Consider the following 24,645-nt stretch of genomic DNA (forward strand, 5'->3'; position numbering starts at 1 on the left):
TTCCTGAAGACTTACCGCTGGATCCTTAGGGAAGGCACCTTCTCAGGATGTCCCAGTGTCAGCAAGATAGAGGAGGATCACCGTGTGCAGGTCTTCGTGCTGGAGAAGAAGGAGGGTACTTGTGGACTCTGCCTCTCTGTAAGCAAGCTGGGACGGGCTGCCTGTTAAGAATGGGGGAGTGTCTAGGGGAGGAGTGGGGTGCAGGGAGGACTGAGAAATGGGTGACTGGGCACCAGTTGTGACTTTATATCCATCTGACTGAGGAATAATTCTCTGGAATGGAGTCAAGTCTTAGCTATCAGACCAGTCTTTTTTGGGGAAAAGACCATGTTGTCCCCCATCAGACTGGGAATGTCCTTATAAATGACGCCATGTTCGATGGATTGAGATATTGGTTTCCAAACTTGACAGCCACAAAAACCCTTTAAAACAAGAGCAACTGCAATCACAACCAATATTTATTGGTTTCTTGCCATGCGCTGTGGGTCAAAATCTTTTTTTTTTTTTTTTAATTTTTTTTCAACGTTTATTTATTTTTGGGACAGAGAGAGACAGAGCATGAACGGGGGAGGGGCAGAGAGAGAGGGAGACACAGAATCGGAAACAGGCTCCAGGCTCTGAGCCATCAGCCCAGAGCCCGACGCGGGGCTCGAACTCACGGACCGCGAGATAGTGACCTGGCCGAAGTCGGACGCTTAACCGACTGCGCCACCCAGGCGCCCCTCAAAATCTTTTTTTATGCCCTATCCTTAAAGCTTCACGATAATCCTGTGAAGTTCCCATTTTACGGATGAACAATCTAAGGCTCTGAGAAGTAGAGGGATTTTTCCCAAGTCACACAATTAGTTACTAACAGGGCTGGTTTGTGCTCCTAACTGCTCACTGATGCTGTCACCTCCTTTCTTTGGAAGAGATCTTACATGAAAGCCAAATATAAAAACAGGAGAGCTCTGATTGAATAGGGGAGGAGGAAGGGTGACCTCTGCTAAACCAGCTCCCCAGTGTGTAGATGGGCTTCCTGTCCCTTCAAGGGAGATTCTGGGGCTCCTGGAATCAGTTTGAAAACCAGAGTTTTTCCTAAAGGGATCATTTAGTTCTTCTCAGTGTCTACCATTATGTCTAGTTCTGCCACTCAGAGAGTCATGGGGTGTCTTGCTTAAGGTCATGGACAGAATTGGCAGTTTCAGTGTACGATAACGTAAGTCTACTGCTCTGCCCCCAGAACGCTCTATCAGTGTTCTTTTTAATAAACTGCCTTGTTCATAGCAACAAAAAACATCATTTTGATTTTCTCAGAGAAAACAATAAAATACCAAAAAGATACCCAAATCTTGGGATAGGGACCAGGAGTTGGCAATTTTAACCACGGACTCCAGTGATTCCTTACCTATTTTCCAAGAGAAAATGCACACTGAAATTTAAGAACCACTGGCACAGAGGTTAAGAACATGGGCTCTGGGATCAGAGAGGTGTTACATTCTGGCTCAACTTTCTAATCCTCGGTTTCTCTTCTGTAAAATAGGAACTAATAACTAATAAGCCTCCTCAGAGAGTTGTGGTCAGGTCCCAGTGCCTGACGTACAGCTCATGCTCAGTAAACTTAGCCCATTACTTTTAGTTCAATAAACAACTTGCAGCCAATGAAGATGGGAGGTGTTTCCCCTGGAGATCTGAAGGTAATGGGCGCCTCCCTGTTTCTTCCTAGACCAACCTTTATTCTCTGGAGATGCCTCTTCTGCAGGTTCACCCTGCCTTCATCAATACTGCCTCTACAATGCTCAGCTTCAGTCCAACCCTGAGGTCTTCCCATGAGTTCTTTTCTGTCAACTGCCTCTTGGGCTGGGCTCTGCAAAGCTTCCTGAGTTCTCATTGCTACCTCTAATCCAGGCAAAAGGAGTCAATACTCTGAAGATGTTGGCCCCCTATGCCCAACCACCAATCATAGGCACCTCTTAGATTGGAACTCAAAGCATTTGTGGAAGAAAGAAAATGCTCCAATGATGAGCACTGGGTGTGGTATGCAAGCGATGAACCATGGGAATCTACCCCAAAAACCAAGAGCACACTTTACACACTGTATATTAGCCAATTTGACAATAAATTATATTTTAATTAATTAAATGAAAGTACGTAATATAACAATATAAAGTCTAGGTTGAAATATATTAGATCACAAAACAAAAAAAAAAGAAAGAAAATGCTCCCATGAAGTGATGCATTATGGGTCCTTTATGTAAATTACCATGAGGTAGGTTGGCTTGGATGGCTTCAATGGTCCTAGGCGGCCCCTCATTTTTCAGAAAGTCCAGGAGGAACGTTAGCAGATTTGCTCCTCCTGTCCCCTTATTTACTATGGCTACCAGTGTTCAGTGACCTTGGGTGCAAGGCAGAAGGTGAGTGACTGTCCCTCCCTCTGCAGTTTCATGGTGAGAGTCTCACTCTGGTCACTCTCCAGATATGCCACCATCCCTGTTCTGTGCACTGGGGATGTCATCATCATCCTGGGCATCTTCATGGACCCTCAGCTCTCATCTGTACTTGAGAACAGACCGTTTCCTCTTGGCAAACGTCTCTATATGGTTTTCGGAGTCATAAGCATTGATCCAGACAGATTTGCCCTGGTGGCCAATGAGGCCTTTGCCAGATGATGATCTCCAGGACTGGTACCATTAAGTCCATCTACCACTTTGTGAAGGAGCGGTGTCTGTCAGGCCACAGTACCTTCCTACCAATGCCAAACTAGCTCTTGGTCTGTGGCTTGTGCTGAGTGCGTTTGTTCCCATGAGCACAGATCCTGTCTCTTTCGTCTGTATCCTGGGTACATAAACACTGGGAGAAAGTAAAGTACTGGGTGAATGTTTGTTGAATGAATGCAAGTATTGTCATTCCCATTTTGCAGATGAGTAAACTAGGGCACAAGGAGATTAAAGCCTGTCCAAGATTACAGCCAATAAATAACATTCATTCCTTTTACTTTTTCTTCAAGTATTAAGGGCCTACAATGATAAATGTAAAAAAACAAAACCAAAACTGACATTTCAAAGTGCTACACGCTATGCAATATACCTGACATGCATTACATTTATCAACGTTTATTTATTTTTGGGACAGAGAGAGACAGAGCATCAACAGGGGAGGGGCAGAGAGAGAGGGAGACACAGAATCGGAAACAGGCTCCAGGCTCTGAGCCATCAGCCCAGAGCCTGACGCGGGGCTCGAACTCACAGACCGCGAGATCGTGACCTGGCTGAAGTCGGACGCTTAACTGACTGCGCCACCCAGGCGCCCCGACATGCATTACATTTAATAGCTAATACTGACACAGCATTTACCCCATGCCAGGCATGTTCAAATTACTTCACATATATTAATTCCTTTAAGCCTCACAACACACTGTATGAGATAGTTGCATTTTTATTCCCATTTTATAGATGGAGAAACTGAGGCTCAGTTCACACAACTGGTAGACCTTTCTCGGTGCTGGGAGGGCCAGGTCTTTACCTTTAACAGCTTGTGGTCAGAAGAACAAGCTGGGTCTCCTGACTTCTAGGTTGTATTTCATTAATGTTAACAGATCTTCACAGAGCACAGTGAATCATTCATTACCTCACTGATTCCTGAAAATAGACCTAGGAAGTATTATTTCCCCCCGCTTTACAGATGAGGGGATTAGAGTGGGTTCAGAGAGTTGAAATTACCTGACCAAGGGCACACCGTTGGTCTATTCACACTTTAGAGTCCGGGTTCTGAAGCACCACCAAATCTGTCCTAGCATGTAATTCTTCCTTTGTCAGGAGGAAATAGAACCTAGTGATTAAAGGTATGGGGGGGGCACAGCAGCCAGACTGCTCCCTGAAGAAACTTGAGCAACCTAATTAACCTTTCTGAACCTCAGTTTCCTTATCTCCTTAAAAAGGAAAGGGTCTGTCAAGGTGGTACCTAGAATGGACTTATTGATGGTGAGCTGGAGCCCCAGAATAAAGACCATGGAGTAAAAAGACTAAATGGGCTTTGAGGAGCACAAGAGACAGAGATCAGACAGGTGACTCCCTAATGCCCAAAGGAGGTGGCATCTGTGTGGACAGGTAACTCAGTGGGTAAGTAATTTGCTGTCCCTTAGGCTTTTGCATTGGCTGGTTTCTCTTCCTAGAAACCCTCAACTCAGATACCCATAGGGAAAACTGTCATCTCCTTCAAGTCTTTGGTAAAACGTTACCATTTCAAGGAAGCCTACTGGCCCATGTTATTTAAAATTGCAACTACTCTCCCCTCATCCATTCTAGATCAGTTTCTTTCTTCTGTGTATCACCTCCTAACTATATGCCATATTACATGAGATAATTTACTTTTTAAAAAATTAAATTATTTACTGTGTCTTCCCTTAACACAAGAGAATAGGAAGTTTTGGTCTGTTTTGTTCACTCATGTTCCCTAATTCTCCCAAGGACATAGGACCTAGAACAGAACCTGTATATAGTAAGAATTTCCTTCCACCATGGAGTCTATAGCACAGGCCGATCCAAATATTACTAGTTATAGTGAAGCGTTTACATTTAGGTTATTGTCACCTCAAAAAAGTCACCATGACAATAGCATGGACAGTTCAGACCATTGGCTCCTAATCCCTTAGCTCAGAATTTTCTATGTCTATCAGAGGTTGCCACTAATCCCTACATTGCCATCAATAACTGAAGTTTCTTTTTTCAACTTGGAACAATTATTGCTAAATAAGTGATCACTGATAAACTATGCCCAGTCAAGCAAAAAATTATTGAAAGGAGAGAGCCTTAGAAAAACAAAACTAAGACAAAGAAAACTAAAAGATCATCTTTCCATGAATTACCCCTACCACACCATCAAAATAATAATAGTGAAGAGAAGGGAAGGAGAAGAAATAAAAACATAGTAGGAATGAAAAGATGGAAAGAAAGAAAGAAAGAAAGAAAGAAAGAAAGAAAGAAAGAAAGAAAAGAAAGGGAAGAAAGAAATGGAGGGAAGAAAGGAGTCGGAGGAGAGAAAGGGGAAGAGGCAAAAGTATATAGAGTATGTAGGATTTTTGTGAGGATGAAATCAAATAATGCACGTAAAGTTCTCAGTACGACACGCAGGGTTCACAAACAGCACAAGCGAAAAGGGGGAAATCAGTATTTGTCCGTCCACACCGCTCTCCCAAGCCAGGACTCCTAACAGTCAATGACTGCAGCCTCTTTCCACAGCTGCCCAGTCAGCAACCGGCTGCTAGGAGGCCTGCGGGCCAACGGGGCCTCTGCAGGTGACGCTGGCCTTCAACCTGTTCCACTTCGTGACCAGCGACACGTTCTACTTACGCAGCCGAGTGACCCTGTGTGACAAGCGGGAGGGACACCCCTGCCAGCCGGTGAGCTGGCAGCCCTGGGGGATCCTGGCAGTTTCCTTAGCCTACGCCTGGCGCCGGTGGAGGCGGCCCACTGGAGCCAGACACGTAGCAATACACCAATGCTGCCATCCTGGGGCGGGACTAAGGCGGGGCCTGGAGGATGGCGGTGTTGGGGATTGGCCTATCCTGCCGGGGGCAGGAACCGGAGGCGGGGCTTGTGTTGCAAGGGACCAGTGGTTGACCTAAGGGGCGGTATTTGGGGGAACACACCTGGCTCCCCGGAGTCTCGCGCAAATGCCCGCCCTTGCTGGGGCGGGGAGGGACCTCGCTACCCTGAGGCTTGCTTGTCCCCCGCCGACCTGTAGGCAGAAGAGTTCGCCTGGGAGAAATCGAGCCTGGGAGATTCCGATGCAAGGGCGCCTGAAGACCGGCGCTGGCTGGGTGGTGTTCGGAACCCATCCGGATTAGCGGTAACTGGGTCATTTAGGGGCCTCTCTGACTCCTCTTGCAAAGCATCCCACTGACCTGCTCTGAGACCCCTCCTACCTTCATGTCCTCACACTCCTCTCTTAATCCAGGTCCATATCCTCCCCAAACCTATATCCTCTTCAGCTTCTCCTCTGCTCAGGAAGGGTCCCCTCTCCTCACGGATCATGTTCTCATTCAGTTTCTACTCCTCTCCTCCCACTCCCACCTTTCCCACCACACCAGCTCACTCTTCTTGTAGTCTGTTTGTCCCTTGTGCCAGCCTACTTTTGTGTATCTTCCTTGCTGGTCTGGAACAGTCTCTCCTTTCATAACAGTCCTCCAAAACTCCGACCCTCATGGAAAAGCCTATCTTAGTAAGTCCGTTCTTACTAGAGGCAGAAGACTCATCATCACACCATTGTGAGGCCCTGCTTCAACAAAGGGTCAGCCCTCTTGCCCAATCTTGATGCAACAATGGGAATCCTGTCAGAATGTTTCCTGGAGTTCAATCTTTTTTTCTATGTGGTTTGAGTTCAATGCCTCCAGCAGCACGTGTTTGGCAGATTGGTACACAGGGATTGGTGTGAAATTCTGGCGGGTGCACCAGGGTCTGGGGGGTGCACACTGGGTTCTGACTGGTGCTGGTCTTGGATCCTATCTCTGCTCATCTCTGTGTGACTTGGGAAAAGTCAGTTACCCTCTTAGAGTCTCAGATTCCTCAGCAGGACACAGCAGAGTTGTCATTGTGGGTTGTTGGTACTTACAGTTAGAGCTTTACACTTTGTCAGAACCTGAGACTAGACAGAAATGACTTAGAGTAGGGGATTAGGGTCAGGCAGGTAATAAGTGAGAGGAGATGAGTGGGGTCCACATTGAACTAGAGTATGTTACATCCCTGTACTCCATCTCTCACCCCCAAGGGAGGGACTGTGGGGACAGTGGGAAACCTTGGTTGAAAGAATACATGAGTGGATTACTAAATAATTCCCCAAAGTGGAATATCTAAGCCTAAATCCACGAACCCTGTTGGTAATCATTTGTTTCTTTCCTGCAGAAGCCTGGATAGCTGTCTTTATTCTGATGGTGATAGGCTTGATGCTGTGATAAAATCCTGCCGAGATATCTTCCCCAACTCTAGCCCTTGGCTTCTAGTTTCGTTGCCTGAAGTAAGGGTGGGGTAGAGGAAGATTTAGGGAGAGACGAGTAGTCTGTCCTCTAGTTAGGGAGACAAGATGAAACTCCAGTGTGTCCCAACTACTATCTGGTAAGGAATGTGGCTGCTGAGCCTCAAGCTGTGCTTCCTCATCCCACCATCCCTTCCCATCTCTGGAACTCTTCCAAGGACAGGATTGGGCTGCTCAATACGGTAGGGGACTGGGCAGGGAGTATAGCCAATAAACAACAAGGAATTTTCCTACTTTGACTCCTTTTCTGTGTAATCTGACTACAAAGCTTCAGCACTTCATGAGTGTGTGTAGTTGTGAGAAGTCACTTTATTCTCTATAGGCATCAGTGTTTGTGCTACTATCATGTATCCATTCAAAAATGGGTTGGAACCTACTATGCCCCAGTTCCTGTGGTAAGCCTACACAAGACACAGTTGTTAACCTTACAGAAAGGACAGCTGAGTGCAGGAAGTAGGTGGTGTGGACCAGGAGACAGGACAGGCTTAACAGGTTGGCAGAGTGGCACTTTTACAAAACCACAAGAAGGCCCTTGTGCCTCTTTTTTGTTTGTTTTGTTTTTGAAATACTTTTGATTGATATCTATGACCATTTTGGAAATCAATTTCTTGGGAAAGTATTTTGGTACAAACAATAAAAGTTAAATTTAACAGTCTTGGGGCTTCTGGGTGGCTCAGTCGATTGAGCATCCAACTCTTGATTTCGGCTCAGGTCATGATCTCATGGTTCATGAGATTGAGCCCTGCATTAGCTCTGCGTGCTTGGGATTCTCTCTCCTCTCTCTCTCTGTCCCTCTTCCCCCCTCACCTCTCAAAATAAATAAACTTAAAGAAAAAAAAAGGATTCTCTCTTTTCCCTTCTGTCCCTCTCCCCCAATTGTGCTCCCTAAAAAAAAAAAAAAAAAAAAAAAAAGATGTTAAAAAAAGTCAAATTTAACAGTCTTAACATTTTATTTGCAAGAACTTTTCTTCTCATTTAATGCTTTAATAGCTCCTAAAAATTAAATCAGATGATCAGTCCATATTATCATTTTTAAAATTTTAATTAAAAAAATTTTTGAGAGAGAGTGTGTATGCGAGCGAGGGAGAAGGGCAGCGAGAGAATCTTAAGCAGGCTGCATGCTCTGCATGGAGACCTATGTGGGGCTTGATCCCATGACCCTGGGATCATTACCTAAGCCGAAATCAAGAGTCGGACACTCAGCCAACTAAGCCGCCCAGGAACCCCTATATTATTTTAAGCACACCAAAGTCACACATTTTTTAAAAATTTTAATGTTTATTTATTTTTGACAGAGAAAGAGAGAGAGAGAGAGAGAGAGAAGAGTGTGTGAGGGGAGGGGCAGAGAGAGGGAGACACAGAATCTGAAGAGGCTCCAGGCTCTGAGCTGTTAGCACAGAACCAACATGGGGCTCAGACTCACCAACTATGAGAACATGACCTGAGCCTGTCAGCCCCTTAACTGACTGAGCTACCCAGGCACCCAAAAAGTCACACATTTATTAAATCAGCATGCAAGTAATTACATTTCATTGGGATTTCATATTCACTTTATAGGCCTGGAGTAGAGTATTTAAATAGACCTTTTGGTCTATTTAAATCTTAACTTTTGCCCTTATTTTTTTTTTAATTTTTTTTAACGTTTATTTATTTTTGAGACAGAGAGAGACAGAGCATGAACAGGGGAGGGTCAGAGAGAGAGGGAGACACAGAATCTGAAACAGGCTCCAGGCTCTGAGAGGTCAGCACAGAGCCCGACGCGGGGCTCAAACTCACTGACTGCGAGATCATGACCTGAGCCGAAGTTGGCCGCTTAACCGACTGAGCCACCCAGGCGCCCCACTTTTGCCCTTATTTAAAATATATCCTGAAGGTGGGGTGCCTGGGTGGCTTAGTCCATTGAGTGTCTGACTTGATTTTGGCTCAGGTCATGATCTATCAGTTCAATTCATGGGTTCAAGCCCCACATCGGGCTCTGTGTTGGCAGTGCAGAGCCTGCTTGGGATTCCCTCTCTCTCCCTCTCTCTGCCCCTCTCCTGCTCTCTCTCAAAATAAATAAACATTCATTTTATTTAAAGTATATATATTTACATTTAAAGTATATATATATATATATATATATATATATATATATATCCTGAAGGAAAAAGGCAAAATATTACTGATTGTACTATGCTTAAATATCTCAAAAAAATAGAAACAAAATTAAGTAAACAAAGAAGCTACTCAGCTTAAACTATATTTAGTTGACCAATGAAAGAAGCCCTGTGCTGTGTAACAATAGATGCTTATAAAATAAGCCACTAGACAACACTAATGCATGTGAAAGCAGTATCTCTAATGATAGGATTACAACTAAGATGCAGTTAGTTTATGTTCTTATTTTCTTTGATTAAGCTGGGGTGGGATATATCTGGCCAACTCTTTTTTCACTCAGGTGATAATTCCAAATTTTATTAAATTTGCAGCAAGTCTTTTTTTTTTTTTTAACTTGTTTATTTTGAGAGAGAGAGAGAGAGAACGGGTGGGTGAGGGGCAGAGAGAGAGGGAGAGAGAGAATCCCAAGCAGGTCCCATACTGCCAGCACAGGGCCCCACATGGAGCCTGAACCCACAAACCATGAGATCATGATCCAAGCCGAAATTAAGAGTCAGATGCTCAACTGACTGAGCCACCCAGGAATGCCAGGTCTTTTAAAAATAATAAAGTAACTGAAGATTTAAGACTATCTCATATCTAAAAACTGATTGTGAATATTCTCTGAAATTAACATCTGATCTTTGTTAAGACATGAAGACTCATTCACATTTGAAAATTAGTAGTATGATAATGGAGTTACTTTTTTTTTTTTTTTAAAGGAGTTACTTTTAAAATACAGATATCCAGGGTACCTGGCCAGCTTAGTCAAGGTGGAGCATTTGACTCTTGATCTCCAGGTTGTGAGTTTGAGCCCCCACATTGGGTGTAGAGATTCCTTAAAAATAAAATCTTTTTTTAAGTTTATTTTTTTTATTTGAGAGAGAGAGAGAGAGAGAGCAAGTGAGGGAGGGGCAGACTGGGAAACAGAGAGGAAAGAGAGAATTCAAGCAGGCTCCATACTGTCAGCACAGAGCCTGACCCTGGGCCTGAACCCACCAACCACGAGATCATGACCCAAGCTGAAATCAAGAGTCAGATGCTTACCCAGCTAAGCCACCCAGGCACCCCTAAAAAAAAAAATATATATATATATATATATATAGATATATAGATATATATAGATATATATAGATATATATAGATATATATAGATATATATATAGATATATATATATAAAGGACAGATATCCATTGGAGAAAACTGCATAAATGCACTATGTGCCATTTGTAAATTTAAATCTCAGCACTTCCACTATGTTTCCAGTTAGCTTTGTCTTCCGTTCTCTGTATCAGCTCTTCAAATACTCTCCGTTCTTCTCAGTCCCCTATATGCCTGTTCCCTCCCTCTTCACTGATGTTTTCCACAAAAGAAACAGAAGCAATCAAGTAGAGGTTTCCACCACCCATTAGTCTATCTCCTACCCACCAGTCTACAAATTTATTCATTTAGACACCTATCCTTACTATTTAAGAAAGGTTTCTGGTCCTAATTTAGAGAATATCCCCTAAATGCATCTATCACATCATACTCAGATTCATTATCCATTAAATCTGCTATTTTATGCCTTCTATATTGTTACCTTAAAATGTTATGAGACCAGGGTGGGGATAGAACTTTGGAGCACATCCCGAGTCCTAACTCTAGACTGAATTTGATCCAGTAATTAATTCTCTTTAAGTCTGGTTCTTCAAAGTTAAGAAATCCCAACTTTTTAATGCCTCTCCCTCCCAGGTCAGGTTTCCAGAAACCCGGAATTTGTCACTATCCTTTGGCTGATGGCTTTGTTCCTCCTTTTAACAATTCCCCGGTCTGATTCTGAAGTATACATTAACGCAAATGAACTTAGTTCTTTTCCTGGGGACGGAGTTTGGGTAGGGAGGCAAGATCGATCTGTTAGTTACTCTTCAACCTGAGTCCTGGTCACAGTCTTGACCACTGGCGACCCTAACCCAGCCCACGCCCTGCCCCAGCCACAGATGAGCCCTAACTCTGACGAGGCAGTGACCCAGGCCACACCCTAACTCGGGACCACCACCTGACCCTTTGCTTTATCTCAGGTGGGACCACTTATAGGTAGTGGGGAATGGGAAAAGGGTGGGACCGGTTGGGGGCAGGGGTTCCTGAAAGATTTTCCCTGGCATCCAGCTTCCTGATCCGCCCAAGCCCAGCAAACCACTTCAGACCTGAGTCTGGAGGGCTCCGCCCACAGGCGAGACCTGGCTAGGGGCAGGGCAGAAGGTTCCGAAGGGCGGTGAGGTCATGCGCAGAGAGATCCGTCCGCTCCCGGCGCCGAGCGCAGCGTGCAGGGGCGGGACACCGGCGCGGCCCGACTCCTGATTGGCCCCAGGCGGGCAGAAGGGGGCGGGGGCGGGGCGGCGCGCGCTCTGAGGCGCGCGGCCTGGCGGGTGTGTAACGGCCGTTAGGCGAGCCGAGGGAGGGAACGGCTGCTTGCGGCTGACGTGGTGGCCGCAGTCGGCGTCCCAGGGTGAGGGATTTCGCCGCCCGCTTTCGGCCCCACGTAAGTCCTCCTCCCCTCGGGAGCCCTTGACGGGCTGACAGACCGCGCCCCACCTTGGGGAGCCCCGGAGGAGTCCCAGAAACACTCCTGACCTGCCTTCTTCGGGGGCCGCAGGAGAGCGAGGCGCATGCGCAGAGCCGCTAAACCGTCCTCTATGGGTCTCTCACCCGCTGGGCTTCCTAAAATAATACCCCGCACACGCCCCCTCGCGACTCGCTCGCGTCCCCGCCCTCTTTGCCTGGCTTCTCCATCCTTCACTCCACAGCAGTTGCTTTACCTTTGTAAAGGGTAGGCCCCGTGCCAGTCGCCGGCGGGACGGCGGGAAGCACGTTGGTTGCCTTCACGCGGCACGCAGTCCCGGGAGAAGAGGCGACATTGCTCGGGTGACGACTCGTTCGTTAGCACTCAGTGGTGTGGGCTGGTCAAGTACGCAGAGCGCTAAGCACCAGGCGCCGGTGTAGTTCGGGAGGGCAGGGAGCCCTCCATGAGGAAGCGAAGTTGGGGCTGAGGCTTAAAGGGTGAGTAGAGAGTTATGGTTGGGGGACAGACAGCACTTGTGAAGGCGCCAGGCTAGAGTTTCTGAGCCGACTTTGCTCCCCACGGGATATTTGACGACGTCCGGAGACATTTGCAGCTCTACAGCTTGGGGATTGCTCCTGGCATCTAGAAGTCAAGGATGCCGCTAAACATCCACCTTACACAGGACAGAAACCCCCTCCCGCCCCCCCCCCCAACACTTATCTGACCGAAAATGTCAGGAGCATCCTGATTTCCGAACCCTGCTCTAGACGAGGAGGAGCTGGTGCTTTGGATGAACCACAAGTTTAGTGGGTTACAGCATGTTTGCTCAATAGAAGGTATCCAGCACTTCACGATAAAACAGGAGGATCAGAGCCCTGTTTGTCTTTTACGCCAGTATATTTCCAGCATATGGCACAGAGCCAGGCGGATAGTAAGCACTCAGTAAATTTTGGTTGATGAATTGAATACTGTGTGCTGGGTCAGGAGGGTCGATAATACCAGGATGATTAAGATAACCATGCCTCATTACTTATCCAAAGTCCTTTTCTCAGGACTTTGTAAAGATAACTTCTTGGCAAGGATTTGGCTTCTCTTTCTTTAGGTAATGGTTTAATGAATGATCATGGTCATGACAGTGTGATGGTGTGAGATTTTTTTTTTTTTTAATGTATGTTTGTTTATTTTGAAAGACCGCATGCGGGGCGCCTGGGTGGCGCAGTCGGTTAAGCGTCCGACTTCAGCCAGGTCACGATCTCGCGGTCCGTGAGTTCGAGCCCCGCGTCGGGCTCTGGGCTGATGGCTCGGAGCCTGGAGCCTGTTTCCGATTCTGTGTCTCCCTCTCTCTCTGCCCCTCCCCCGTTCATGCTCTGTCTCTCTCTGTCCCAAAAATAAATAAACGTTGAAAAAAAAATTTTTTTAAAAAAGAAAGACCGCATGCACTAACAGCACAGAGTCTGATGCAGGGCTTGATCCCACGAACCGCGAGCCCATGATCTGAGCCGAAATCAAGAGTTGGAGGCTCAACTGACTGAGCCACCCAGGCACCCTGATGGTGTGAGATTCTTACTGTGCTTGTGTCAGCTGTGTATCCTTTCAAATCCATTCCTGTCTTGATGTGGTTCTCAGCAGCTGCCAAGTGTGACATTCCACACTAAGATTATAATTCTTTAGGGAGAGAAATATAACAGTCAAACCTAACTCTTGGGTAGCACCTTGGAAAAGAGAGCCTGTGTGGTGACCAGGGGCAAAGTGAAGAAATTGTATGAGCTGTCCCTGCTCCCAACTTCTTTGGGGCTTGCAGCTCTGGCTGGGTCTGAAGCAGAAACCCCCAACTTGTGGTGCCTTGGTAACTTCCTTTATTTCTTTTTGTCACACACAGAAAAATGCTAACTAGACTCCTTTAGCATTAGAGCACAGTCCTGGCTTTGAAGCCTCTTCTGGCTGTATGACCTTCACCTCTGTAAGCCTTCATTTTTTCATCCATGAAATGAGGGTAATACTAGTAATTGCCTCATAGGTTTGATGTGAGCATTGATAAGACATGATACTTATAGAGTGTTTAGCACAGTGCTAGGTGGGTAGAAAGTACTGAATACATATTAAATTTGTTGGATGAATAAATAGTTTAAAGGGCTTTGAAGATAGAAACCATCAATGTTGAGTGCTTTTTTTTTTTTGTCTGCTTCCATTCACTCCTACCTTTCTTGGCTGTGTAATTGGTTATTTACATTACTTCTTGTATATTCATTTCTCTCACTTTTATTTCAGGAAATCTTTATCTCCTTCAAATGATCCTAAAAACTTCCACCAATAGCTCATCTACTTCTGAACTTAGTAGGAAAAAGTTAAGAATGATCTCTTCCATATTGTTTTGCTTCTTTTGGAAGTTCTTTTTTTTAATTATAATTCACATACAATAAAATTCAATTTTACATGTGTACAATTCAGTGGTTTTAGTACATTCACAAGGTTGTGCAGCCATCACCACTATCAAATCTCAGGAGATTTTGATCACCCTGGAAAGAACCCCCATATCCATTAGCAGTCACTCCCTATTGCCCCTCCTCTTAGTCCTTGGCAACCACTAATCTATCTATGTGGATTTGCCAGTTCTGGACATTTCATATAAGTGGAATTTATCCATTCATCAGTTGATAGACATTTGAAGTTTTTTTCTTTTTGGCTGTTATAAATAATGCTGCTCTGAACATTCATATACAAGATTTTGTGTGAGCATGTTTTTTTTTTTCTCCTGAACATATACTTAGTAGTGGAATTGCTGAGTTATAGAGTAACTTTTTAAAAAAAATATTTTATTAAAAATTTTAAATGTTTTTATTTATTTTGAGAGAGACAGAAACAGAGCATGAGCAGGGGAGGGTCAGAGAGAGGGAGACAGAATCGAAGCAGGCTCCAAGCTCTGAGCTGTCAGCAGAGCCAACCGTGGGGCTCAAACTCGTGAACCATGATATCATTACCTGAGCTGAATTTGACACCTAACTGACTGAGCCACCCAAGTGCCCCTAGAGTAACTCTTTAATTGAGAGTTCTTTTGTCATCCTATCTTCAACTCTTCTGAATTTGCAAAGGTCTCAGAATCCAATGGGCCTACTACCATTTTTGTTATACTTTAAAGAAATGAGTGAAGGAAAGGATTTTGATAGTGACCATTTGATATCACTACTAGGCAGATAATCTAATCCTTCTGTGTCACCATTAACACACTGAATGATAATAGCCGTATATGTTGAAGCTTTTACTGAACAATCTCTTACCCACTTTGTCAAGACCTGGGATTTCAGGGGATGGTACCATTAATGTAGATGCAGTGAATAAGTGAGGGTTTGGGTTGTTGTTACTAAGAGAAAACTGTAGAGGTCAGTAAAGCATACTAGAGAAATCTGTACCCATATAGCCTTTGTTTTCCCTTCAGAGTTGAATTTCACCTCTTAAGAATTGTGATCTACTGACTGATTTTGTTCCAAACTCTTTGGGAGCTCTTATAAATTCAGTTTCTAAATTCATACTTTATCTTCCAGGGACCACAATGTACCTCTTTTTTATTGACATAAACTGACAAGTAATAATAATAAAAATGTAATTAAGCACTTAATATGTGTCAGGCACTGTTGTGAGTTAATTCTAAATGAGTTAGCATGCATTAGGTTTTGTTTTTATCCTCATTTTTATATGAGGGAACTGAAGGACATAGATATTAAGAAATTTCCCCAAGGTTACACAGCTAATTGACAAGTCAGACTTCACATTCAGGCTGTCTGATCACACGTGCATACTCTGAACCACTTCCCTGTACTGCCATGCCTCTTAAATACTATTCAAAAATAAGATATTTCCTACTTTTAGTTACAGTTAATTAAAGCTTTTGTTTACACAGATAGTAATCAGGCTTATGCTGAATTCTCACAGCCTAACATTAGAATAAATGTAAGTGTTTTAAGAAGTGGGGAAATGGGAAGAAAACCTCATGTTCCCAGCTGAGAATTGGAGTTATGCTTATGACCAAGAATTCTGTTTGTGAATCATATGACTAACTTTCATTACTGGAGGAATAGGAGAACTTAAGTTAATTGTAACTGAAGGTATAATACTCCACTGGTGGTTTGGTTGTTTAGTTCTTTCTCCACTCCACTCCCCCATCCTTTTTTCATGGCTGAGAAAATCCATGGCAAAGTTTGTTAATTAAAAGTAATATTAGGGGTGCCTGGGTGGCTCAGTCGGTTGAGCATCTGGCTCTTGACTTCAGCTCAGGTCATGATCTGACAGTTTGTGAGTTTGAGCCCCACATTGGGCTTTGCGCTGACAGTGCAGAGCCTGCTTGGGATTCTCTCTCCCTCTGTCTCTGCCCCTCCCTCCACTCATGTGTTCTGTTTCTCTCTCTCAAATAAATAAACTTAAAACAATAAATAAAAGTAATATTATTTTGGGGGTGCCTGGGTGACTCATAGTTGGTGATCTCATAGTTAGTGAGTTCAGGCCTCACCTCTGGCTCTGTGCTGGTGATGCAGAGCCTGCTTGGGATTCTTTCTGTCTCTCCCTTTCTCTGTGCCCCTCCCCTGCTCATGCTCTCTCTCTCAAAATAAACATTTAAAAAATATATCATTTTTAATTTTTGCAGCAATTGAGGGGTTCTAGGATCATATAGGATCAGTATTGGGAATCTCTATTTGGTTCTAGGTTTTCTCTCCCTTAATTTAGGAAGAGAAGTAGGAAGGAGTATTAGGAGTTGCTTTGCCTTAAAAAATATCTTTAGGAGTGGGGGAGGGGAAGGGAAAAAAAAAAAAAAAAGGACATTAGAGTGGGAGAGAGCCAAAGCATAAGAGACTGTTAAAAACTGAGAACAAACTGAGGGTTGATGGGGGGTGGGAGGGAGGGGAGGGTGGGTGATGGGTATTGAGGAGGGCACCTTTTGGGATGAGCACTGGGTGTTGTATGGAAACCAATTTGTCAATAAATTTCATATATAAAAAAAAATATCTTTAGGAGTAAAACAAGTGGAGGACTAAAGACTCTTCTGTGTGGTTTTGGCAGTTTGGGTTGAATGGGAGTGAGTTATAGGGAATTAAAAGTAATGGAGAGATCTGACTGGTTATTCCTTCATTCTGCAGTTGGCTTAAATAACTATTGATGGCCATGCAGGAGAAATACCCAAGTGAGAGGATCTCTCATGTGACTTCGCCAGGTGAGTAGTCAAAGTTTTCTGGGTTAAATTCTGACTTTTGCTCTGTTGTTCCGTAACAAGTTTCCTTTAAAGGAAATATTCAGCAAACAAGCATTCACTGAAATGCTTGAAAAGAACAAAAATAACAGGAGGCTATATTCAATAGAAAAACAGTCCTCTCCAAGAGAACAACTGTTTATCTCGGGTCCTACATGGCTTCCAACAAGCCCACGTGATTGTTTGGGAGGGGAGGACACATGAAGGAACAGAATGACTTTGGAACATAGTTTCATTTGAAATCAGAAAAACACAGCATAAATTACCGTGTTCTATGTTGTCTTTGTAGTCCTGTGGGTGTGTCAGTCATCTGCTAGCCCACAAAGATTGGAATTCTTCTTGGATGCCTACAGTCTCAGTTATGTTGTCACTAGAGACTCAGGAATTTATCTTTAGAGTGGATTGACAAGATTTTGAAAGCTCAGATATACTAAGTGGATATATTAAGTATATTAAACATATATAAATATATGTATACACAATAAACATATTAAGTAGATACAGTATATTCAAGTAGGAAGTAGCATAGAAAAATAACTTTTTGAATCTGGGGTATTTATGAAGAAAAGGGTACATTTTATTCAGCTAAGGATATGCTTTATTTTATTTTTTTTAATCTTCATTTTTGAGAGAGAGAGAGACAGAGGGTGAGCAGGGGAGGGACAGAGAGAGAGAGGAAGACACAGAATCCGAAGCAGGCTCCAGGCTCCGAGCTGTCAGCACAGTACCCGGTGTGGGGCTGGAACTCATGAAATGCAAGATCATGACCCAAGCCAAAGTCAGACACTTAACCGACTGAGCCACCCAGGTGCCCCAGGATATGCTTTATTTAACTTTAAAATCCCACGGTGCCTTACAGCAGACATTTGTTAGATATTTGTTGTATTCTCCTAGGCATGCTGCCTTGCAGAAATTATGCATTTTAAAAAGCATTTGTTGAATCAATTCAAGATTCATTCAGCAAATATTTATTGATCATCTGCTATATGCCACACATTGTTTCAGGGCTGGATTGTACAATTTCTTATGACAATTATGTGTATAACACACAAGTTTTTGGGATGTAGCAATATCTAACAAAACTCACTGCTCTTCTGATGGCTTTTGTCTTTAGTAATCTCTCATTCAATTAATGATGGTCTTAATATTTTGATGAAGATGCTGGTGATAGGACATGTGACATAACACACAAAAAATTTTGCTTTCAAATTTGAATTTGGAAATAAGCATAAGCCTCTTTACCTATATCAAAATAAAATTTTATTTTAACAAATATCTCTTCCGAATTGATGTGTGGAGTGAGCAGATAGAAAAGTGGTACCCATAAAGAATGGAAGGTTAGTAGTAAAACAAGAAGTGATTTCCAGTAAGAGGCCAGGAAGATGGTAATAGAGGCTCTTAATCAGTTTTCCTTATTTCAAAGGGTCTGGCAAATTGTAAGCTAACTAGAGAGAGAACGCCATATAGACTCATCAAGAAGTCAGATTACTTTCTTTCTAGTACTTAGTACAGATAGTAACACCAGCTAATCTTAGGCTGATCAGAAGCTCTGATTGTTGGGTATATCTTCTATGAAAGATTATTACTGATTACTGCACGTATATAAATTATTTCAAATCAGGCAGTCCACTGTGACCCAAAGAATAAAAAGGTGTCCTTGGAGAAAGTTAGGGTGCCTTCCGTAGAAAGCAGAAGTGTAGCAAAATTAGAAGAAAGTGGGTGAAAAAGATGGGAGAAGCACTAAAACTGGAACAAGAGAGAGGGTGGTTTGTGTTGAGATATCATTTGCTTCCCACTAAATCAAAGAGTCTGTAGAACTTTATTTTCTGATTTCAACTCAAACTCTGACACTTTAAATGGATAAGTAGACACCATTTCCTCTTTGTCTGTTTACACTGATCATCAGATACAGTTTAGAAAATTAGTGGTTTTTTAACAATAAATACTAGCAAATTATTTATTGAATATTTTCTACTTACTGGCCTTTAAATAGCAAGCTAACAGAATTAAAAATATCTCATCAGTCTTGTTTTGTCTTACCCACTCGGAAATTTTAGTGGTTTCTTTGCATTGCACTCAAAGTCTTAAACTCTTCAGATTGACTTTCAAGACTTACCTTGATCTGGATTCACCCTGCCCACAGGGTATCCTTGTTCAGTCAAGCAATGATTTTCAACAACAGACTGGACTGCCTATTAACCTAGGGAACATTTGGAAGCATATGGGGTATTTTCAGGTTTCACAGTGATGGTGGGATGGGGTTAGGGCTGCTACTGCCTTGTAATAGTGACCAGGGATGCAAGGCCATCCTGCCACATATAGACTACACATTGAAGAATTGTCATGCTCAGAATGCCAAAAGCAACCCTGTAAGGGGAAAGAATGTGGATATTGGAATCTAAACAACCTGGGTTCAAATCTCAGCTCTATCCATTGTAAAATAGTGGTGATGATACTGTTCAGTAAGGAAGATGAGATCATGTCGATAAAGTGTTATGGCTTCTAGGTTTCAAAACATGGTAGTAGCTACTATTAAATAGTATTGTTTTCCATCCCAGTACTCCTGGGTTCTTGGTAAGTCTTATTTCTGTCTGTGAACATTCTCAACTCTCATGCTATTTCCATTTAAAATTAACTCAGGGGCACCTGGGTGGGTCAGTTGGTTAAGCGTTTGACTCTTGATTTAGGCTCAGGTCATGATCTCAGGGTCGTGACATTGAGCCCAGCACTGGGCTTCATGCTCAGCGTGGAGATTCTCTCTCCCTCTCTCTCTGCTCCTCCCTTACTTGTACTCTCTCTCAAAAATAAAAAAATAAAATTAACTAACTCAGAGTAACTGAAATAGGTACAGGAGAGAGAAGGGTAGGGTGCTGCTATATTTTCATAGGTTTAAGTGATTTATTTAAACAGTCTTGTGGGGGTTATATCAGCTCGTTCACACTAAAGGTGGGAAATGATACTTGTTTCAGGTTCCGGTGTAATTCAAAAGGGCAGTTCCCTGGGGACTGAGTGGCAGACCCCAGTTATCTCAGAGGCTTTTCGGAGTCGCTTCAGCCGCTGTTCAAGTGTAGCTGACAGTGGGGACACAGCCATTGGCACATCATGCTCAGACATTGCAGAGGGTAAGTGTGAATTAATGTTTTGATTACCAATATGTGTTGTCATTTTCACATTGAGTTCCAGGTATATTGTCATTTCCAGAGTATTCATAACTCAGTCCCTTCAGCCAGGGAGTTTGCTTGATTTTTCTTACTCCCATGTTTCTTACAACTGGTCCTTTCCTCTCAATTTTTACTGTTTGTCCTATCTTAAACAACTTTCTAGTAGGTTTCTTGGCTTCAAGTGTTTCCCTCTACTGCCGGACTAATTTCTAAAAGCCTGATTTCATAGTTTTCCTTTCCTGTAAATTCTCAACTGCTTCTATTACTTGGAGGATAAAGTTCAGGAGCCTTGCTGAGTTCTGTGATCTGGCCTTATTCCACCCATTCAGACATATTTCTTAACTGTCACCAAGTATGGTGTTTTATTATGTTATGAAAAAGCACAGAACTTTTGTTGTTGTTATTTTTGGCTATCTGAACTCTTTCCTTTTTTTTTTTTTTTTTTTTTTTTTTAAGATTTTATTTTTTATGTTGTCTTCACACCCAGCATGGGCCTTGACCTCACAACACCAACTGAGATCAAGAGTTGTACACTCCACCTACTGAGCCAGCCACATGTCCCTGAGTGCTTTCCTTCTTTAATCTGGGCCCATTCGTGCTGTTTCCACCTCCTCTTGCCCTTCCCAGCTATGCTGATCTTATATTTCAAAATCTAGTAAAGTGTATGATAAGACTTTTCTCATCCCTTCCACCCATTACTGATCTCCCTCTCTGCAATCTTGTATCTTTATTGTGCCTGCCATTTTGGGGGCACATAAATTAATAACTGCCAGACAGTACTTTACAAGAGTTTTTTCTTTTTAGTTAGTTAGTTAGTTAGTTTGTTTGTTTATTTAATCTGTATACCCTATGTAGGGCTCAGACTCAAAACCCCTAGCTCAAGAGTCACATGCTCTAGCAACTGAGCCAGCCAGGTGCCCCAAGAGTATTTTATTTTTACATTTAGATAGTGAGTTCTTAGAGGGCAGAGGACCTCATAATAATAACTAAAAACTATTTATTAAATACTTTGTGATGGATACTATACTAAATTTTTTCTACATTTTTCATTAATGTCTTTAAGAACTCTATGAAATATTTTATTATTTCCATTTTACAGATGAGAAAGCTGAATTTCAAAGTGTTTAGATGACTTGATTAAAGTCACAAAACTAGTCACTAGTAGTTTATCAGATGTCACAGCCACTAGGATGGCTATAATCAAAAACATAATAACAAGTGTTGGTGAGAATCTAAAGAAATTGGAACCTCTATACAGTACTGGTGGGAATGTAAAATGTTATAGCTGCTTTGGAAAGCAGTTTGGCAGATCTTCAAAAAGGTAAACATGGAGTCACCCTATGACTCAACAGTTCCACTCCACCTACCCAAAAGAAATGAAAACACATTTCCACACATAATCTTGTTATAGGAATGTTCATAGCCTTATACATAGTAGCCAAAAAATGGAAACAACCCCAAATGTTTATTAACTGATGAATGGATGAGTAGAATGTAGTATATGCATATAATAGTACATTTTTCTGCAATAAAAAGAAATTAAGTACTAATACATGCTACAAAACGGATGAACTTTTAAAATATTTATGCTAAATAAAGCCAGACACAAAAGGCCACATATTGTATGATTCCATTTATGTGAAATGTCTAGAATAGGCCAATCTATAGAGACAGAAAATAACTTAGTGATTGCCCAAGGCTAGGGAAGTTAGGGGAAATGGAATGTGACTGCAAAAGGATAAGACGTTTCTTTTTGTGGTGATAAAATGTTCAATAATTGATTTTTGTGATGGTTATACACCACTGAATATAGTAAAAACCATTGACTTGTACACTTCAAGTGGATGAATTGAATGGATGTGAGTTATATTTCTGTTTTTTTAATTTTTTAAGTTTATTTATTTTGAGAAAGAGAGCGTGTGTGCCTATACGAGCAGGACAAAGAGAGAGGGAGAGAATCCCAAACAGACTGCACTCTGTCAGCATGGAATCCGATGCGGGCTCGATCCCAGGAACCATGAGATCATGACCTGAGCCAAAATCAAGAGTCGGACACTTAACTGATTTAGCCATCCACGCGCCCCTAGGTTTTGTCTACATGTGCAGTCATGAAACCTTTTTCATTTTGACTAAATAATCTTTTAAAAATCAAACAGTGGTCTAGATACTCTGCCTACTGAATTGACTGACTGTATTTAATTCAGTCACATCGTTACACAGATTGTATGCTTTTTATTCCTTTGGGGGAAAAATATATATATTTCCTCTTGTGCATTCTTAAAAAAAATTTTTTTTTAATGTTTTAATTTATTTTTGAGACAGAGAGAGAGTGTGAGCAGGGGAGGGGCAGAGAGAGAGCAAGACAGAATCCGAAGCGGGCTCCAGGCTCTGAGCTGTCAGCACAGAGCCCGACACGGGGCTCGAACTCAGGAACCGCGAGATCATGGCCTGAGCCAAAGTCAGACGCTTAACTGACTGAGCCACCCAGGCACCCCAAAATTATAGTAGCCTTGATGTAGTGACCAAAGCCATTGGTCTAGAAGTTTGTTTGTTTTTGTTTTTTTTTAAAGGATCCAAGGTGTCTTCTCTGCCAAAACAGTTTTGTACAATGGTCTTTATCTTAATTCTTGTTCATTTTGTTTATGAATCTAGCTTGGTTTTGTTTGGAGCCCAGTTGACAAGAACCCTTTTGACTGGTATAAAATATAGTTCATTGTTGCATCTTTTTTTTTTTTTTTTTCATTGTTGCATCTTTAAACTAAACAGGCTTGGTTTTGTTTCCAACCTCATTAAGATGTTTTACCTTGAAGATTCTCAAGGGACTGGTAGAGATATATACTTGAGAACTCAGAGGCTTTCAGCTCTTTGCTAAAGACTGAAATAGTCTCTGGCTTAGTTCAGACTACCTTACTTCATAAACCAGTATGAGATATAGACAGAAATGATCAAGATTTAGCAATAGCTGAGGCATCTGGGTGGCTCAGCCCATTAAGTGTCTGACTCTTGATCTCAGCTCAGATCTTGATCTCTGGGTGGTGAGTTTAAGCCCCACATTGGGCTCTGCGCTGGGCATGAAGCCTACTTAAAAAAAAAAAAAAAAAAAAAAAAAAGATTTAGTTATAGGGAAATCTACCCCTTACCAAGAAAGCAGAGTTGTTAGAATTGGGGGAGAGAGGGTGGAGCAGGGCAGTGGGTATTGTTGAGAGGAGAGATTTAGAAATATGAATACCCTTAAAGTGGCCAAAACCCAATGATTCTGAGAACTGTAGACTTTTCTCTCCAAAAAATCACATATCCTATACTTTAAATTTTGAAAGCCTTTGAAAATTGTAGAAGGTAAGTGGCCCTTTTGAAAATAAGTGTTGCTGTTTGTTTCAAAATACAAACCAGACTTAAGGTGTAACTTGACATTTAATACCAGTTTATCAGAATCACAGCAGATTCCTTACTATAAGTAGATAAACCTAGTAGATAAGTGACAAATGATGAAGATTTTACTTTATTCTTTTTATTTTTTTATTTTTTAAAAGTTTGTGTGTTTGTGTGCGTGTGTGAGAGAGAGAGAGCACATATAAGTTGGGGAGGGGCAGAGAGGTTGAGAGAGAGAATCCCAAGCAGGCTCCACATCATCGGTGCAGAACCCAGCATGGGGCTTGATCTCACCATCATGAGATCATGATCTGAGACGAAATCAAGAGTCAAACACTTAACCAACTGAGCGCCCCAAGATTTTCCTTTGTTCTTTTGTCTGTAGATGAAAACACTCCTAGAAAATTAGGAAAACCATATTCTCCTGGGTCATTTGGTACCTTTCTTCTTGGCTTTGGTTTTGGCATTACTACTTTGGGAGTTGTGGGCTCAAAACTGAATTTGGTGAGTCTTAAGAGTGAGTGGTGCTGTAGATGAAGAATGGAAGGAGGTGTCGCAAAGTTCAGTGTAATAGCAGCCCCTCATATGCTGCAACCTCACTGTCTTCTGTTCCATAATTATACTTTGAGAGCAGAGACCCTTGGTGAGAGTGGATGTTATGATGTTGTTAACAGAGGATTTCAAGTTGGGAGCTTACTATCCTTGGAAGTTTTCATCACCACCAGTCTACCTTATCCTTGTTGACTATTCCTATGTTTATGTTATGGGACATCAAAAACTGTATCCTTTGCCTCTGAAATGTTCTTCTGTCTTGGTCCTGAGAGGCAGACACATTTATCAGAAATAACTGTTGTTGTTTTGATTTGGTTTTTGTTTTGTTTTAGTATGGCTTTTTATATCCCCAAGATCATCTGAGTATGGGAGATTAGATACTTTGCCTTATCCCATACATGATAAGGGATAATTTGGCATGTCCATGTTTTTAAAGAGCTGCTTACAAACGCATATCAGAAGATGGTAGCCAATCTATAGTAAGGTTATAGTATCTGTCCTCATTAGCTGAGTGTGTTCTATGTTGGTTGATGGAAAGGAAAAAGAGAAATGAATTAAATTGGTAGTCCATTCTTCTCCATGGTAGATGTGCTTGGTTTGGAAATGAGTACTGGACATAGTTGAAAAAGGAAGACATTTC

The 24,645-nt window shown here is 42.4% G+C and overlaps 1 protein-coding gene across 2 annotated transcripts in view; it reads left to right on the forward strand.

Moving 5' to 3' along the window:
- Positions 1–5,644: 5,644 nt before the first annotated feature.
- The window catches only part of CEP85 (centrosomal protein 85), a 36,450-nt gene continuing 17,449 nt past the window's right edge, over positions 5,645–24,645 (forward strand). Inside the window, exons 1-3 of one of the 2 annotated variants that reach the window (XM_032594222.1) lie at positions 5,645–5,826; positions 16,814–16,887; positions 19,893–20,045. In XM_032594222.1, coding sequence (XP_032450113.1) covers positions 16,833–16,887; positions 19,893–20,045 — 208 coding nt within the window. In that variant the 5' untranslated portion in view covers positions 5,645–5,826; positions 16,814–16,832. Of the gene's footprint in view, positions 5,827–11,534; positions 11,667–16,813; positions 16,888–19,892; positions 20,046–24,645 lie in introns of those variants that run through there. The other variant, XM_030323822.2, reaches the window with a different exon arrangement.

Source organism: Lynx canadensis, chromosome C1 (assembly GCF_007474595.2).
Source record: "Lynx canadensis isolate LIC74 chromosome C1, mLynCan4.pri.v2, whole genome shotgun sequence".
Classification (NCBI taxonomy): domain Eukaryota; kingdom Metazoa; phylum Chordata; class Mammalia; order Carnivora; family Felidae; genus Lynx; species Lynx canadensis.